The sequence below is a fragment of the Bos indicus x Bos taurus genome, chromosome 16 (assembly GCF_003369695.1).
Source record: "Bos indicus x Bos taurus breed Angus x Brahman F1 hybrid chromosome 16, Bos_hybrid_MaternalHap_v2.0, whole genome shotgun sequence".
NCBI lineage: Eukaryota > Metazoa > Chordata > Mammalia > Artiodactyla > Bovidae > Bos > Bos indicus x Bos taurus.
In genome coordinates, this window is record NC_040091.1 from 68,220,384 (window position 1) to 68,237,443 (window position 17,060).

At 40.1% G+C, this 17,060-nt stretch overlaps 1 protein-coding gene across 1 annotated transcript in view; it reads right to left on the minus strand.

Annotated features, from left to right (window-relative positions):
- CENPF (centromere protein F) overlaps window positions 1–17,060 on the minus strand; it is a 62,557-nt gene that overhangs the window by 21,004 nt on the left and 24,493 nt on the right. Inside the window, exons 10-13 of the mRNA XM_027565606.1 lie at window positions 15,640–15,762; window positions 10,083–10,218; window positions 4,844–8,238; window positions 320–3,607 (exon numbers count right to left, since the gene is read on the minus strand). Of these exons, the coding sequence (XP_027421407.1) occupies window positions 320–3,607; window positions 4,844–8,238; window positions 10,083–10,218; window positions 15,640–15,762 (6,942 nt within the window). The remainder of the gene's footprint in view (window positions 1–319; window positions 3,608–4,843; window positions 8,239–10,082; window positions 10,219–15,639; window positions 15,763–17,060) is intronic.

Consider the following 17,060-nt stretch of genomic DNA (forward strand, 5'->3'; position numbering starts at 1 on the left):
GGTATGGGTATGCGGGCTACTATTCTGATGTACTACAAGAAATAAACCATGCGCAACCCAAAGCTTCTTCCCTATCCAGGTGTCACAGTGAAAACTGGGCCAATCCATAGAAGTACCCCATGGAAGTGTGTGCCAAAGCTAAGAATTACTCACTATTGGAGCCAAGTCAATATGCCCCATAGTTCAAGACCCCCAAACTTAAAGCCTTTACAAAGTTTGATCCTATACAGCAAACGCTGTCCAGAAGAAACAGAACTCACACAGTGGTTGCCCCTCCTCCTGACAACAGATTCAAATGTAAAGACATAAAGCCACTTACTTTTTCAACAAAGGACATTTTTTCCAATTTTGTCAATTCAAGCTCTTTCTCCAGATTCCTGGAAGAATTCTGCAGAGCTTCTAAGGTGTCCTGCAAAGCATCGTTTTTGGATTGCAGCACCTGAATCTTCTGCTCCAATTCCACCATCAGATTTTCCAGGTCTGCCTTTTGCTTCTTCCAAAGTTGCTGTTCTCCTTCCATCTGGGACAGTTTAGAGACAAGCTGCTCTTGGTCCCGAGTCTGACTTTTTAGTATACTGATTTCTTCATCCTTTTTCTCTAGTTTCTGTTTGCCATCTTCAACTTCTTGAATGAGGTCATTCACAGAAGACTGCAAAATCATGTAATTACTTTTGGCATCATCAAGGTCCTGCAGCAACTGAGCCTTCTCATGTTCAAGGGAATCTACTTGACTACTCAGGCTCTGTTCTTTGACCTTCCGGGTCTCTTGGTCATTACCCAAGGCTGCCATTTTCTCGTTTAGCTCTTCTAATTCTTTTTGCAGCATCTCCACTGCAGCTTTAGATTCTTCCTTCATCTGTACTTTTTCTTGCTCTTTTTCCCGCAATAGGTTTTCAAATGAAGAATTTAACGTTTCTAATTCAGACACTCGACTCTGCTCTTTCTGTAATTCTTTAGTCAGATCTTCTTTTTCTGATCTTATATTGACAAGATCTAATTGCAAACCTCTCAGATTTTGGTCCATCTTCTCCACTGTTGCTTTCAGGGTCTCTACTTCTGCTTTGGACTTCTCAGCCTCAAGAGTCACATGCTCTTGGTTTTCTCCTGATAGCTTGAGTTCTCTTTCAAGGTTCTCAACTGTATCCTTAAGGAAATCGGCCTGATGCTCACTTTCCTTCAGTTTTTCTAAGATATGGAGCTGCTGCTTTTTATCAGCATCTAGGCAGACTTTCAGCTTTCCAATGTTATTTCTCAGCTGTTGTATCTCCTCAACTGGGGAGTCCAGACTCTGTTCTTCAACCTTCCAGGTCTCCTGGTCAACACACAAGATTGCTACTTCTTCACTTAGCTCTTTCAGCTGTGTTTGCAGCATCTCCACTGCAGCTTTAGATTCTTCCTTCATCTGTACTTTTTCTTGCTCTTTTTCCCGCAATAGGTTTTCAAATGAAGAATTTAACGTTTCTAATTCAGACACTCGACTCTGCTCTTTCTGTAATTCTTTAGTCAGATCTTCTTTGTCTGATCTTATATTGACAAGATCTAATTGCAAACCTCTCAGATTTTGGTCCATCTTCTCCACTGTTGCTTTCAGGGTCTCTACTTCTGCTTTGGACTTCTCAGCCTCAAGAGTCACATGCTCTTGGTTTTCTCCTGATAGCTTGAGTTCTCTTTCAAGGTTCTCAACTGTATCCTTAAGGAAATCGGCCTGATGCTCACTTTCCTTCAGTTTTTCTAGGATTTGGAGCTGCTTCTTTTTATCAATGTCCAAGTGGACTTTCAGCTTTTCAATGTTATTTCTCAGCTGTTGTACCTCCTGGGCAGGAGAGTCCAGACTCTGTTCTTCGACCTTCCATGTCTCCTGGTCATCACATAAGGCTGCTATTTCCTCAGTTAGCTCTCTCAACTGTGTTTGCAGCATCTCCACTGCACTTTTAGCTTCTTCTTTCGTCTGTATTTTCTCTCGCTCCTTTTCTTCTAATAGGTTTTTCAATGAAGAGAGTAGCGTATCTAATTCAGACGCCTGACCTTGTTTTTCTTGTAGCTGTTTCAAAAGATTTTCTTTTTCAGACCGTATTGTGACAAGGTCTAATTCTAAATCTTTTAGGCGTTCAGTCATCAATTCTATTTGTGTTTTTAGGGTTTCCACCTCTGCTTTGCAATTCTCAGCATCAAGAATCACCAGCTCTTGGTTTTCTTCTGCCATCTGCAACTCCCTTTCAAGGGTCTCAACCTTGTCCTGAAGCGAGTCATTCCTCCGCTCGCTTTCTTTCAGTTTCTCTGAGACATGGAGCTGCTTCTTTTCATCAGCCTCAATGCGGACCCTGAGTTTCTCAATGCCTTTTCTCAACTGGTGCACTTCCTCTTGCGTGGAGCTCAGCCTCACCGCGACCTCACCCTTCTCCATCAGGGCAGCCTCCAAAGCCTTGGTGATGGCCAGCTTTTCATGCTCCGATTCGCTCAGTTTGGTCTGCAGGCTTTCGGATTCCCATACAAGTGAGTCTTTCTCTTTATTCAGTTGTTCAATTTGGTTTTCCAGCTCACTTCTTACCAGAGACAGTGCCTGTGAGTCCTTTTCCAAACTCTGAAGCCACTCTTGGAGATGCAGACACTCACTTTGATGAGATTCAAGCTCCCGTATTTTCTCCTTCATCTTTTCAGACATCTGATCTAGCTCTTGATTTTCTTTTGATAAAGTATCTAACTCTCCACGAAGCTGATCTCTCTCACTTGTGACCACTGAGAGTCCTTCCTCAAGACAGGTTATAACTGTTTGTTTATTTTCATTGTCTTTTTCTAAATATAGTTTCTCTGTTTGAACTGCCTCTAAGCTGGCTTCAGCAGAGAGGGCATGATGCTCCATGCTTTCTTTCTCAGATTGAATCCTCTGTAGCTCATTTTCCACCTGGAGACATTTCTCTCTCCAGTTGTCAGTCACCTTGGCTACATCATCTTCAATACCTTCATGTGGAAATTTGCTTGTGACCATTTCTAAGTTGGAAGTGAGACCTCCTGAACTTTCTTTTCTCTGGTTATGACAAGAAAAGGATTCCAATTTTTCATTTAAATCTAATTTTTCTTTCTTAAGTTCCTCAACTATTTTTTCCAATGCCACACATGCTTCAATCTTGGTAGTTAATTGTACTTCCAGTAAATGGAATTTTGAGTCTAACTCTTTGATTTCATTTAGCAAGTTTTCAACTTTTTGGTCACGCTCCTCTATGCCATGAAGTAATCTCAAATTCTCATTTGATGTCTCTTTTACTTTCAGCTCGAGACTCTGAATGGTTACCTGATTCTCCAGAAAATCCCTAGGCACTGAAGCATTAGGCCCAGAAAGGGACAGTTCAGAAATGCATCCTGAACAGCCCTGGGCTGGATCTTCCACTGGGGTCTCATGACTGCTTTCTGAGGACTGCTCTCTGGACCATTCTTCTGTAAGTTTGGTTGCACCAGTCTTTGTTATTTTCTCCATCTCTAGACTGAGGTCCTGCTGAACATCTTTTTCACAAATCTGGTGAATCTCATGCCTTGGGGTCCTCTCTTTAGTTTCTGAAATATATTCTTCTGATTCTCTTATGTCACAGCTATCGTTTCCACCCAGAATAGCCTGTAGTTGCAAAATATAATAAGAATGCATCTTACTTTTCAAGAAGAATCAGAATAAATAGGCTTATTATTTTTTGGAAGCTAGACACTTGTCTCTGCTAAATGGCCTACTGCCTACCAGATTCACATCTCTCCATCCAAATAGTCAACACAATTAAACAAACATTCAGAAAGTGTTCTCCATGTGCAAGGTCCTGGGTATTTATCAAGAAGACAAAGCCTTCAGGTCAGTTTATGTGATCATCTAAATTGTGATGTAGTTACATTTCAAAATTTGTTTCCTGTTAGGAATATTTTAAGTAGCCAAATTTGAAATTTTCTTTGGGATTATCAAATAAGAGGCTAACAAATTCCAAATTAAATGGTCAGCTTCCATCTTCAGCACTTATGACACTCTTCAATAAGAGAAGGCAGTAAGGCTTCATGACCAGATTTCCAGGTCAAGGACTTAAATCACTTAATATAAGCAGCCTATATTCTTGGATAAATCACATGTTTAAACCTCCCCTTCTCTTATCTGTAAAATGGGGACTTTGATCACAATTGCTGTCACCTCTCCATGTGCCTTCTACCACCCTACAGAGGTAGAGGGAGGTAATTAAGTGAGACTCATTGACTGTACACCATTATTAGTTTAGCTGGTAGACTAGAAAAGACAAAGGTATAAGTAACTAAACCACTTTTTATTCAACAAAGAAAAAAGTGTCTTTTAGAATAACTGATATCAAATCATAGATTTGTACCCAAGCAAAGTGTTAGAAAAGTATTCAGAATTACAAAATAAACACTAATATTTAGCTTCATGTCTATAACTCTGTAACATTAAAAAGTCTGAAAAGAGTAAGAGAGGTAAAAATTCTGATCACCTTACCATTCCTAAGTGCCAGTTTGAGATTCAATGTGTTTTATTAAATCACAAAGTGAAAATATACAGACATCCTCAAGAAGATATTCTGACTCTGTAACATGATTTTCTTGAGGAGACTTTAAAAAACATCTGTAGTAATGTCCAATATAATAATTTTTAAAGATGATGATGATAGAAATTACCCCCTAAATAAAGGTGACACACTTTCCTAAAGTTCTGGCTTATTTTTTCAAAACTTTGGTATATTTCGCTCTTATTTCCTTAAACCCTAAAAATATTTTAATTTGGATTTAATGTCGATTTCAACAAACACTGCATGCCTCCTGGGCACTCGACTAGAGAAATAGCACGTCAGTCCCATGTACTTACATCTTCTATGTCGGTGCCAAGCAGAGACCGAGAGCTTAAGTCCAGACCCTGCAGCTGAAGCCGCGCCACCTCAAGCTCAAGTGTAAGGTGCTCTGTGTGTCTCTTTTCAGCCGCCAACTTGGACTCCATCTCCGCTGTCACATCTGTCAGCTTCTGCTGCCACTGTTCATTTTCTGACAAATACTGCTTCCTGAGGTCGTCAAGCTCCTCCCTCGAAGAACTCAGTAGCTCCTTGAGCTCTTTGATCTCCTTGTTTTTCGTAATCCCTTGACTTTCGATTTCCTCTTCCAGCTGCTTGAGGGACTCGAGGTACGTCTGACAGAGGGTCTCAAGTTCTCGAGTGCTCCTCAGTGGGACAGAGGGGATCTCTTTCTCGGTCAGATTCTCCTCCTCCAGACTACTACAAGAGACTTCCTCTACATTGGACTGGTTTGCCGAAACAGTCCCTTCTAGATTATTCAAAAGGGACGTTTCTGTTGTGTGCTCTAGAAGATCTTTATAAAAAGAGGACTCTCCCAAACTTGCCTTACCAGGGCTGTCAGTCACACAAGAAAATGACAAGGACAGTAAATGCTCCTCCCCAGGTCCTGGTGGCACCTCCTTTACCAAGTCACCTTGAGAGCTTCTCAGACTCATCGACAAGACTGAATTTTCAGCCTTTAACGTGTCGACGTAGGACTGCAGCTCTGACATCTTAGAGCTCATCAGACAGTGCTGTTCGTGTAAAATTTTGTGCTCACTCTGTAAAGATGAAAATTTCTCCTGTAATTCAGCAAAGTGCATTTGAACCTCTTTGTTTGACATGGTCAAATGCTCATAGAAATTACTGTCATCCAAAGGATTTAAGTTCACAGATGTCTGCTCCTCTTGTTGTTCACCAAATTCACCTTCTGGTGTTTCTTCCACTAACTCGCCTTGGAGAAGTGCATTTTCGTCATTTAATGTTTCAACTTCATTTACTAGTTTCCCTACCTCTTCTGCCATTTTACTAGTTGCTGTGATACATTCTGATCTTGAGTCATTCAGCTCAGATATGAGTTCAGACTTTTCAACCTGCAGGGCTTCACACATTTTCTCTAACTCATTCAGCTTGTTCATGGCTGTCTGTAGAGAACACTGCAGGTGGGCATTGTCCTGCTGACTTGTTGACAACTCCTGAAGCACTGAAATATATTTTTCTTCTGGATCTATTTCAGAGTCTCCAAGGCCACTAATATCTTGTGACTGAGGATCTTGTTGCAAATCTTCAGTTTCTAATTCTCTAGTTTGTAACTCATACTGTAGATACTCTTCCTTCTCACTCTTCTGAAGTTTTAATTCCATGTTTCTGACTTTAGATTCTACTTGCACCAGCTGTGCATTACAAGTGTCTGGAGAAGTATCTTTAACATCAAGATCCATCGGAAGTTGAAGGTGACATGTATTTATCTCCCTCTCTTCTTTCTCAGAGTCTTGAATTGGTTCCAATTCTAGACATTGATGCTCATGTTTCGTCTTCATTAATTCCATCAGGTGTTCATTCTCTTGTAATAAGGCACTAACTTCCTGTTGCATCTTATTTTGTTCTTCCTTTAAATTCATGATTTCTTGCTTTAAACCATCAGTCTCCCTCTTGGAGCTGTTTTGGATATCTGTAATCTCAGACTGCAGGGCTTGCTGCACTGTCTCCAACTCCACAATTAAATTCTGGTTTCTTTCTTCAGCTAATGCTAACTGTGATACAAATGCTTGGTGTTCCCTTGCAAATGTTTCCTTTAGCTGTCCTAATTCATTTTTTCTGTCTTCACAAACACCCGTGCACTCACTCAGCAAGCATTCTAATTTAGAGTTCTTTTCCTGAACCGCTTTATATTTTTCACTAAGATCCTGAAATGCATTTCCTGTTTCTTCACATCTTTGTAGTAAAGTAAGCCTTTCTTGTTTGTACTGATTAGATAACTCTGAAATGCTTTTGTCTCTTTCATCTATACAGTTCGAAAAACTCTCGGTTTTTTGGAGCAAGTTCATCTTCTCTTGAGTTAAGGTGGCATTAATTTCCTTGAGAGTCCCATTCTCTTGGGTCAACTCTTCAATGTCCTTTTTATTTAGAGAAATGATGGAATTCAGTTCCTTTTTCTCCAAGCTCAGGGTTTCAGACAAAAACTGTAGCTCCTTTAGAGATTCCTGAAGTAAATGGTTGTTCTTTTTTAACTCTCCAATCTCTGCCTGCTCAGTTTCTAATTTTTCATTCAAAAGTTGCAACTCTCTTTCCTTGCTCTCCAGGGCAGCTAAAGTTTCAGCAACAACATTCTGATGAACAGAAGTGTCTTCTTGTAACTTACTAATGCGTTGGCTTGTTTCAGCCACAAAACTTTGATGCATCTGTTCTGCTTTCATGAGGTTTTCTTCAATTTCTCCTTTGATTTGCACCAACTCTTCACACTGCTTCTGCAGATCTGAGTTCATCTGCTTTTGCGACTCTAAGGAAAATTCAAGAGAAACAACTCTATTTTGCAACATGGATGAACTTTTCGGACTTTGGTCTGTTGCTACATGGCATCTGCTCCTTTCTGAAGGCACACTTTCTTGCTCTCCGATTATATTTGCAAAGGAATTGTTCAGTGCAGACTGCTGTTCAAAAGCTAAACGACTTCTCTGATGAGGCTCAATTGTCATCGCAGAGGAATCTCTGGATTTTAGCAGATCCCTGAGGCTCTCAGATTCAGCATGCAAGTCTTGGTAACGCTGGTCTTTGTCCATGATTTCACTTGACAGTAACTGAAGCTTATGTTCTAGGTCTTCCACTTGCCCAGTGAGGTGAGAGATTTTCAAACACATATTTTCTATCTCCTTCTCGTGTTTCTGATCTGAGAACTCAGCTTTCTGTTGCAGTTCTCCATAAGCTCGTTTCTGTGTCTCTGCCTCTGCGGTTTTGCTGTCAATCACATTTTGAAGGTTCCTGATCTCCACGTTTAGATTTTCTCTTTCCATCTCCAGAGTTCTTACCCTCTCATTATATTCATGACTTTTTATTTGTTGTGTCTTAAGACAAGTTTCCAAGTGATTAACTTTACTCTGCAAGCTTTCTTTTTCTGATTCCATCTGATTTAAAAGTTGTTCGTTTTCACTTTTCCAGTGAGAAAACAGAGTTTTCTCTTCTTTTAATTCTTCATATTCTTTCTTCTTTAATTCCAAAGCACTCAACAATGCTTCAGATTCTCTCTCTGTTTTGCTTAACTTTTCGTTCAGTTGTTCAATGTGATGTTCCCTTTTCTTCAAAAGGTCTTGAGAACAATCTCGCTGCTTTTCCAGGTCAGCCAAGGCAAGCTTCAGTTTCTCTAAAGTCAAGGAATTCTCTTGCTGATTTATCTTTTCTTGAAGATCTCTTAACATGGTTTCCTGAGAGGTATTCTTAGCTATTAAAACAGAAAAAATATATTTTTAAGTTGTCATGGCTTTAATAAATACTTATTCTACAAGAATTCTAAACTCTAAAAAAAAAACAAAAACAAAAACAGCTTAAGTCATGTAAAAATTGGCATTACTGCCTGTATACCTCCTTGAAAGTAAACCACCTGATAACTATCTAAGCTCATATAAAGAAAATGGTCCTTTTCAGGATGGTAATACATTTGTTTATCTTCTTTCTAAGCAGCATAACAAAGTGCTATTGTATAAAACACCAAGGGGTTATCTTCCTAAGCACTTGAAACCTTCTTTTATTCTTTTACCTTGTATATGCTTATGTATATTCATATTTTTGCCTTTTGGAAATAGCTATTCAAGGAGAGAAAAGTGTGACAAGAGCAGCACTAAAATGGAAATATCCCACATCACTATGCAACATCCCCGATATCTCAGAAAAGTTAATAACTTCTTTGCCATTTTAGCCAAAAATCCACAGGATCAAGCTTAAGTACAAGAGTATATGGTGCTACAGGGAATTATACTCAATTATTCTGTAATAACCTGTAAGGGAAAAGCATTTGAAATCAGGTGTGTGTGTGTGTGTGTGTGTGTGTAACTGAATCACTCTGCTGTACAACTGAAACTAACACAACACTGTAAACCAACTATACTTCAATTTTAAAATGTACATGGTTCTATATATCAGCAACTCTGGAGACGAACATAGGAATGTCAGTGAGGAGCAATGGCCCACACCCCAGCCCCTCAGAGTCAGGGTGGTGCCTGTGAAGATGAGAGTCATCAGGAAGATGTCATAGACTCCATCACTGCCTGTTCTCTGCTTAAAAACTCCCGTCTGCCCACAGGCCCCTCCGAGTTGAGAATAACCACACTGCCTTCATTCAACAATGGGAAGTCTTAAAGAATCTCAGTAGATGAAAAAGGTAGCATGTATTATAAACTCAGGTGTTATACCAACTGGACAGCAATTCCTCTTTTCAGCCCGCTCATCTCCGTCTACCTAATGAGAGTGGATGGTTGCTGGAGACAGGGCCACAGGGGCTATTTGTTTGTCAGAGCCTCAAGCAATGACACGGTGACCAACGCTGAAAAAAACACCCTCTTTCTTTCCCTATAGTTTTCTTTTCTTTCAGAACACCTGAAGATTGATATTTCTACTTCCTGCTGTGGAAAACTGAAAGCTGTATGGGGAGGTTAGAATTTAAAAAAGAAAAGAGTCAGAGAACGCTCAGGTTAAAAGAAATCCAAGACGTGCAAACACCCCAGGGGAGAAAATAAATCTAAATAAAGACACATGGCACATACAAATAAGTGTGAAACAGCGGAATCATTTGGTGTACATAGCCTCATTCTGTGGCTACATAGAAAGTAAGGAAATAAAATCATTCAGTCAAGTAAGCCATCCAAAAACAACGGTCACTAAGGGCTGGGAAAACATGCATTTAATATAGAATTTTCCATTATAAGGGAAACGGTAATGGGTGAGTAGATGAGCCGTCTGGATGTAACTAACAAACACACTTGAGACACAGAATAGCATGCTGGGGAATGAGACAGCACCAACAATTTACTTTTGTATGGAAAATATTTACCCTTTTGGTTTCAAAGTGCTGAAAACCAGGCATTTGGGGACTCAGTGTGTTCCAATAAAAAAAAAAAGTCCAACTATCACTCTAGAAACTAAAAAGTGGAAAAGCAAAAACTTTTTCCACATCAGCTGCTGACATCTCTCTGGGAGAAGATACGGAAAAATTCAAAGAAGTTTCTAATGACATCCAACCTCCCTCGAGGGAACAATAGCCTAGGGGAAGAACTCTAAAACGCCACTCACCCTTCATTTCTTCTGCAAAATTCTGGCTCTGACTCAAACACTGCTTGGCCTTCTTCAGTTCTTCCTCCAGGTGGCAGACTTCTCGGGCCCTTTGCTCAGACTGACTCTTGAGGAGGCTGTTTTCCCTCTTCATTTCCTAAAAGACAGGTTTAGGTAGTTGTCTTACTGTCCAGACAGATGCTCAGGCAACTCAGGACTTCTGCCTTGGTGGGACTTCTGTCTCATGGGACCATGTGTGCATCTCACTAGGAGAGGAATCACACTTGCCCTTCGAGCAATGAAGTTAGACAGTTTTATTTCAATAAAATGATATTATAAATAGAAGTCAAGCACGAAACCTAAAAACTGATAATCTTTTTCCTTCAAGAAGTTTACTTTTTGAACTTTCCGGGTGTCCCTGTGGTTGTTAAAACATTCGCATATAAGGAAAACCCTTTTTACAAGCCTCCCAAAGACACAATCACTCCAAGTTTCCATCACGCCTAAATAATCAAATATATCTTTGCAAAGTTCCGAGGTGCTGACGAACCAAAAAAATTCATGTGATGATTTTTGATCTTTTTTTGTAAAACCATCTTAAGTTTCACTGCTATATGGGAATGTCTTTATGAGTAAATTACCTTTAATAAATGTTTATTAACGTTTGCAATGTACAAGATGTTGGAATGGGCATTATGAAAGGTGCAGTTACAAATTAAGACAGAGTCTCTGCCCTCAGGACAGGTACCTGCCAGGGGGCCATCACTTAATACATGGCAGGATGTGTTATATGCTTGAGAGAGGTGAAGTGTGCTATGGGAAATGAGAGGCTGGAGCATGGAAGGATCAATTCTACAGGGAGGAATCTGAGGCTTCCCAGTGAAGACAGGTCTTTTGGTGGGTACCTGATTAAATGAAGAGCCGTGTATCGATGTGCCATAGAATAGCAGACAGACACATGCAGCCTCATTCTATTTTCTAGGGAGACCTATTTTTCTTAGTCTTAAAACAAAGTAGTATTTGTCTGCCGAATAAAAATGCTTCTTATTAACCATGTGACTTGCATAATAAATATTATAAATCCTCTATCCATATTCCTCAACCTACTGTTCAACCTTCAATGATGTTACAGTTGTTAATTATTTCAACCTACATTATATGGCACCTTCTGGATCACTGGGAATTGGCATGTATCATGACAAACTGACAGAACTACGCAACCCCCATCCTTGGAGTGGTGTGGGGAGGGGAGACTCATAAGCCGAACTTTAAAAGCACACAAACACACTTAGAAAAATATTCCTCTGAGAAGGGAATTTTTGAATTCTTAAAGAAACAGTTAAGACCCATCCTCCAAAACCCTACTGCACCGTTAGAAAACAGATGGCCCTGGCAACGTGGTGCTGGAAGCCTGCCTTCAATTATCAGTCTGGTTACTACCAGCAGATGGGTACTGATGTAGCAAAGCCAAATTCAAGAAGAGGGAGAATCTGGCTGGTACAAAGTACTTGAACACTTGCTGGCGGCTGCTGTGTTCGTGTATATATGTTCATTTCATCATCAAAATTTAAGAGCCCACTGCACTTATATTTCTGTCTCCTTTGTCTTGATCCTCCCTCCTTTCCATGTGCTCAACTGAGACTCTATCAAATTAAGAGATCCACCAGAACTAAAGGCCCGCACTGACTCATGTCAAAACTGACATTCATACCAGTCATTGTGAAATTCTGCACAGGATGAATGATCACTAAGGTGCAAGGATGTGATCGACTTAAATGAGCTTCATTCAACTAGAGAATGTGTAATCACTTGTTTGTTCTTCAGACTCAGAATAATCCCCACTCAAATTAGATCACAGATATGAAAGGAAAAAGACCTTAACTCACTCTAACGCAGGCAGCGGGGCATTAGTAGTAGTGTTTCTTCCTAAAATTCAACAGCAGCTAGATTCTGTGTGTTCAATGTTAAGATCAGCCAAATGAGCTCACATAAGAGAGCAACTAGAATGTAACCATCTAAGATACATTTTGCAACTTGTATTTTTTGCTCTAAAAAAATCATTGAATCAAATGGCATCTACATTTAGAGGTGTGGCAAGAAAGCTAAAGCTGGGTGCATCCCAGCAGGAGGAAGGAAGGTGAAAAGAAGAGGAAGGAGGGACCCCAGGAGGGAGGGGGACAACTTATGTTTATGTGTCTGCTCATCTCTATCCATCATGTCCATAACTGGAGACATTTAAGTGAACACTAAGTGGAAAGATTAACGTGCCTTTATTCTGGCATTAGCTCCATAAATATTTGTTTCAAATGAAGAAACGTTCCGCCAACCCCGGGACCCTGAGGCTTATCATGCTCTGGCTGTGGCCAACCCAAGAATTTTAAAAGGCCAGAATTTAGAAAATGAATATCTGCAAATGAAGCTGTAGGCTGCCATCCATCAGCAATTAGTTTTCTGCACAGCTTACAGCCACTTAAGACTTGATTGGGTAGCTCATTACCAACAATGAGTTAAGCATACAAGGATACAGTCTCCCAGGCATCTCTCGCCACCAAACATGATTTGAAAAATTGGGCACCAGTCTGGAAACACACAACAAAAATCCCTATAACCACAAGCCAGCATTAGAGCTTAGCAAGCAATTCCACCCAGATCAACTTTGGTTTTAGAAGCAGCAAGGGAAGTGTCATTTCCTAGGGCCAGACAAAACACATTTCATCTACTGTGTGGCATCTCGTGACGGCACCCAGGAATGAAGCTTAAAACATCCCCGGCTGGCGCAAAGGATGGATGCAAAAGATGTGCTTCTCCCCTTCCGCCTCATCATTCTCGCCTGCCAGACCAGGTCCCTTAGAGGACCCCGTGTCATACAGGTCCCCACGCTCAGGAAGGTCCCCAAGCAAGTGTTCCCTCATCTTGGCTGTCAAATGACAGTTTATGATTGTCGAACCCCAGTGCTATGGGGCTGGCACTAGATGTTGGATGAGCAGCCTAGCTAAACCCTCCATTCACTTTGATACTAAATGTTAACTTTACCCTTGATTGGGCCATTAAATCACGTTTCCACTACTGATAATTTCTCATTGTGAGTGGCATATTAGTTTGCGAAACACGGACAAGGAACATTTCTGTACAACTGTCACATTATTTCAGCATCCAAAACCTATAAGCACACTAGACTTGCTTGCACTTACTTATAATTAGATACAGAAAGACACCCAGAGTGATAGCCTAGAATAGGCTATAATTTTAAATGCCAAAAATCTCAAATGCCGTGTCCTTTGCTCATCACTTTCTGTGCCTCGGGGTGACAGCAAACAGTGGTCACACCAAAAAAGTTCTAACAGTTATCAAGACCAAAGGGCCCTATGGGTTGGGCACAATAGCACCTGACATACAATACTTAATTTAATCATTAATTCAACTCTGAAAAGGGAGGGGTTCTATTAGTCCTCATATGAAGACAAGGCAAGTCAAACTCAGAAAGGGTAAGTCACGGTCCCAAGGCCACAGAGCAGGTTCAGATCTCACTTCGTCTAAAGCCACCATTTTACCACAAAGTTATACCACGTGTCAAACTGGATAGATTGTTTTTGATTCCAATCCCAATTCAAAATGTGAGAGCCAGCTAAGCCCTTTGAATTTTTGATATTATTCTCAAAAGAAGACACATAACACAAACATGCATTGAAGACTAATTCTAAGTGAGCTCTCTGGCCCTGTGCTAGACACCTCCATGACTGTCCTCACTGACACAGAACTTTATGAAATATTGAGCAAAACATGACTGGCATTGAACTCAGCACAGCTGGAGTTCATGGTGGACAGCTCCTCGGCTGACAAACCAGACCCTGCAGGGACGCATGAGTCTTCAGAAACACCTGCAAGAAATGTCCAGCTCGCTATGCAGCCTTGGCCCGACAAACCGTTTAAAAAGTGTTTGGACCCATTTAACCAGACGATCACTTTTACAAAATGTTTCCACCAGGCAGCCAGTGGAGTCGCAGGAGAGTTCCTGGCTGAAAGGGAAGCTCAGAGAGGGAAGAGCTCGCTGCCAGTCTGCCTGTGGAAATGTTAGCAGAAGCATCTGTTGGTTGGTCCCCACTGGCCAAAAGGCAAACATTTGTTTTGCTGAAACAAACGCTTCCATTTAAAAACGTTTGCTGATGAAACCATCATCTGATATGAAGCTTTCCTCTACTCAGGCGGCTGGGGCTGGGGCCGCCTCTCTCCAGCAATATTACCCCTCTGAGGCTATAGCTGCTTTAACAACCTCTTCTTTGCCACTGACAGATGTTCTGATTCTAGAACCGATACACTTTTTGAAGCTGAGAGGATAAATACATTTAGACTTGCCTCACCTGGATAAATCACTGTTCCTTACACAGAAAAAAAAAACAAAACTGTATAATCTAACAAGTAATTTTAGATATGTAAAAGATTTAATATTTAATACTTTAAAAATATTTTAAAAACTAGTGAAAAATAGTCTTCCCTGTGACATTTGATGGAGAAGCAACCTCTACTGTTCTGCTGTGCTTCTTCATAAGACTATGAGGCTGACTTACGGCTCTACTCAAACTGTTTTCAGCCTACGAACTGTCCCTAAGTGGTTTTTAATTGAGTCCTTTAAAATAAACTCCAAGCAACTAAATAAATTCAGAGAGAAGCAAATTAAAGTAAGTATGGATAAAATCTATTGGTAGAAGCACTATCAGGCTACTCTTCGTATCCTCGTCACTGGGAAACCTCATGCACCATGTGTATCATGACCATGACTCTACAAAGACACCACCACCCGTGCCTGCACATGTTTAACATGAAGATTAGTGTGTGACTGTTGAAGCCAGAGTCATACAGTTATTAGATAATGCTTTTGTAACAATATTAAATCTAGAAACCCTTTATCTGTCAAAAAAATTTTATTTAAGTCTATCACTTTGGAAAGGGGACTTAAATCATACCTTCACCAATTTTGTTACTTTTCACTTAGAAAGCCCCTTGCAGGACTTCCCTGGTGGTCCCGTGGTTAAGAGTCTGCCTGCACTGCAGGGGACACGGGTTCTATCCCTAGTACGGGAATATCCCACATGCCAGGGAGGAACTGTGTGAGCCTGTGTGCTGCCACCGCTGAGACTGAGTGCCCCAGAGCCCCGCGGCACAACAGGAAAAGCCCCCGCAGCTAGAGGAAGCCCATGCAGTGCAGACCCAGGCCTAGCAAAAGTAGATACATTTTAAAAGTAAAAGGAAATAAAAAGAAGGAAAGAAAATCCTGTGCTTTCTTCCATCCTTCCATCTCACAGGTGGTCTAAATCTATCTTAAAATAATAAAGAATAGTACCAAACGGATTTACTACAAGTCATGTTTTCCTATAATTGCTAGATGCTTATTAGTAAGTTACATCAGAACAGAAAGTGAAAAAACCACTTATGTTCTATGTCATAGATTATATACAAAACACTTCGTAATACTTCTAGCAAATAAAAAAGAAAAACACTATATGGGGAAAATGGTGCAGAAATTCTTTAATCCTTGCACTTCCTCATACACAGAAGCAAATAAATGCTCTCTGCTCCTTACCTCACTGCTTCTCCTCAGCTCATTTTCCTTGGTCTGACTTGCCTGTAAGGCCTGTTCAGTTTTGCTGAAATTTTGCTTAAACTCTTCCAATTTTTTTTCTATCTGTTGCTTTACAGATGTGACCTACAAAGAGAAAACAAGGCAAAGCTTCATTTTTGTTTTAACTTTTCAATAGCTATTCATTCTTAAATAATATTAAATTCTTAAATAATAAAAAGGTCATGGAATATAAGAATGAAAGCAATCTATTTTGGTTGAGACATAATATATATGTTATAGCTTAACATGGTCCTAGAAGCTGAACTTAAAATACCATCATGTTAACCCATGACATCACTTGGCAATAGCATACGTTGATGAATACAGCTGGGTTTGGGGAGGAAATCACAAAAGAAAAAATTAACTAAAGAAATAAAACAACTAAAATTTGTTTAAAAAATGAGACAAGAAACAACAACAAAAGATGGGAAAACAAATTGAGAGAACACATTTGTAATAATACAACAGAATAAAAATGATATTCCCAAAATACAACACATAAAGCATAGCTATGATTCAATGTACAAAAAAGCAAGCCCATTTAAAAATGAGCAAAGGACAGAAATAGAAATTTTTTACAAGAGACAAATGGCAAGTCATCCTCTGAAAGAAATAACCTCAGTGGTAATTAAGAAACTGTGAATTTAAAAAATAATAACATTTTTCACTCTTTGGCAAAATTTTTAAAACCAGGACTGTCCGCTACTAGCAGGATGGAGGTAACAGGCCTCTTATACCTGGTGTCAGGTAAACTGCTACGACTTTCCTGGAGGGCGGCTTGGAAGTACCCTGTCACGTGTGAGAAGACATATGCCCTAGAGGCCATCCATGTCACATGCAGGAAGCTGTGCTACAGAAACGTCAGCCCACACACGTTCACCTGCCCAGTGATCCGACCAATGGTGCCACACAAACCTCAGTACCCAGCGGCAGGGAAAACACATCAACTACAAAACATCTGACTAGGACAAAGCTCAGACAGTTTTCCTTTTGTGACAAAAATTAAAACAAGCAAGAAAAAAAAAACAAAACAATTATACATCTGTAAATGTTTATTGTTTTTTTAATCTTAGAGGACAGCCAATAAATAATTCATAAAGATTTATCCTGGCACAGGAGGATTCTGCTAGTACAGAAACCCAGGTGAGTGATGATGTGTATTAGAGCACATATATACACATGCATGCAAATATACACTCAAGTGTACGTGTGTGTGTGTGTGTGTGAATAAATAAAGGTACAGTCGGCAGAGTTTTAAGGAATTACTTTGACATATGAGAGGAAAGAGGACTTGAAGATGACAGGAAGGTTTTGACCGAAGCAATGTGAAGAATGGAATTGCTATTTACTGGGACAAGGAAGACTAAGCAAAGAACAACACG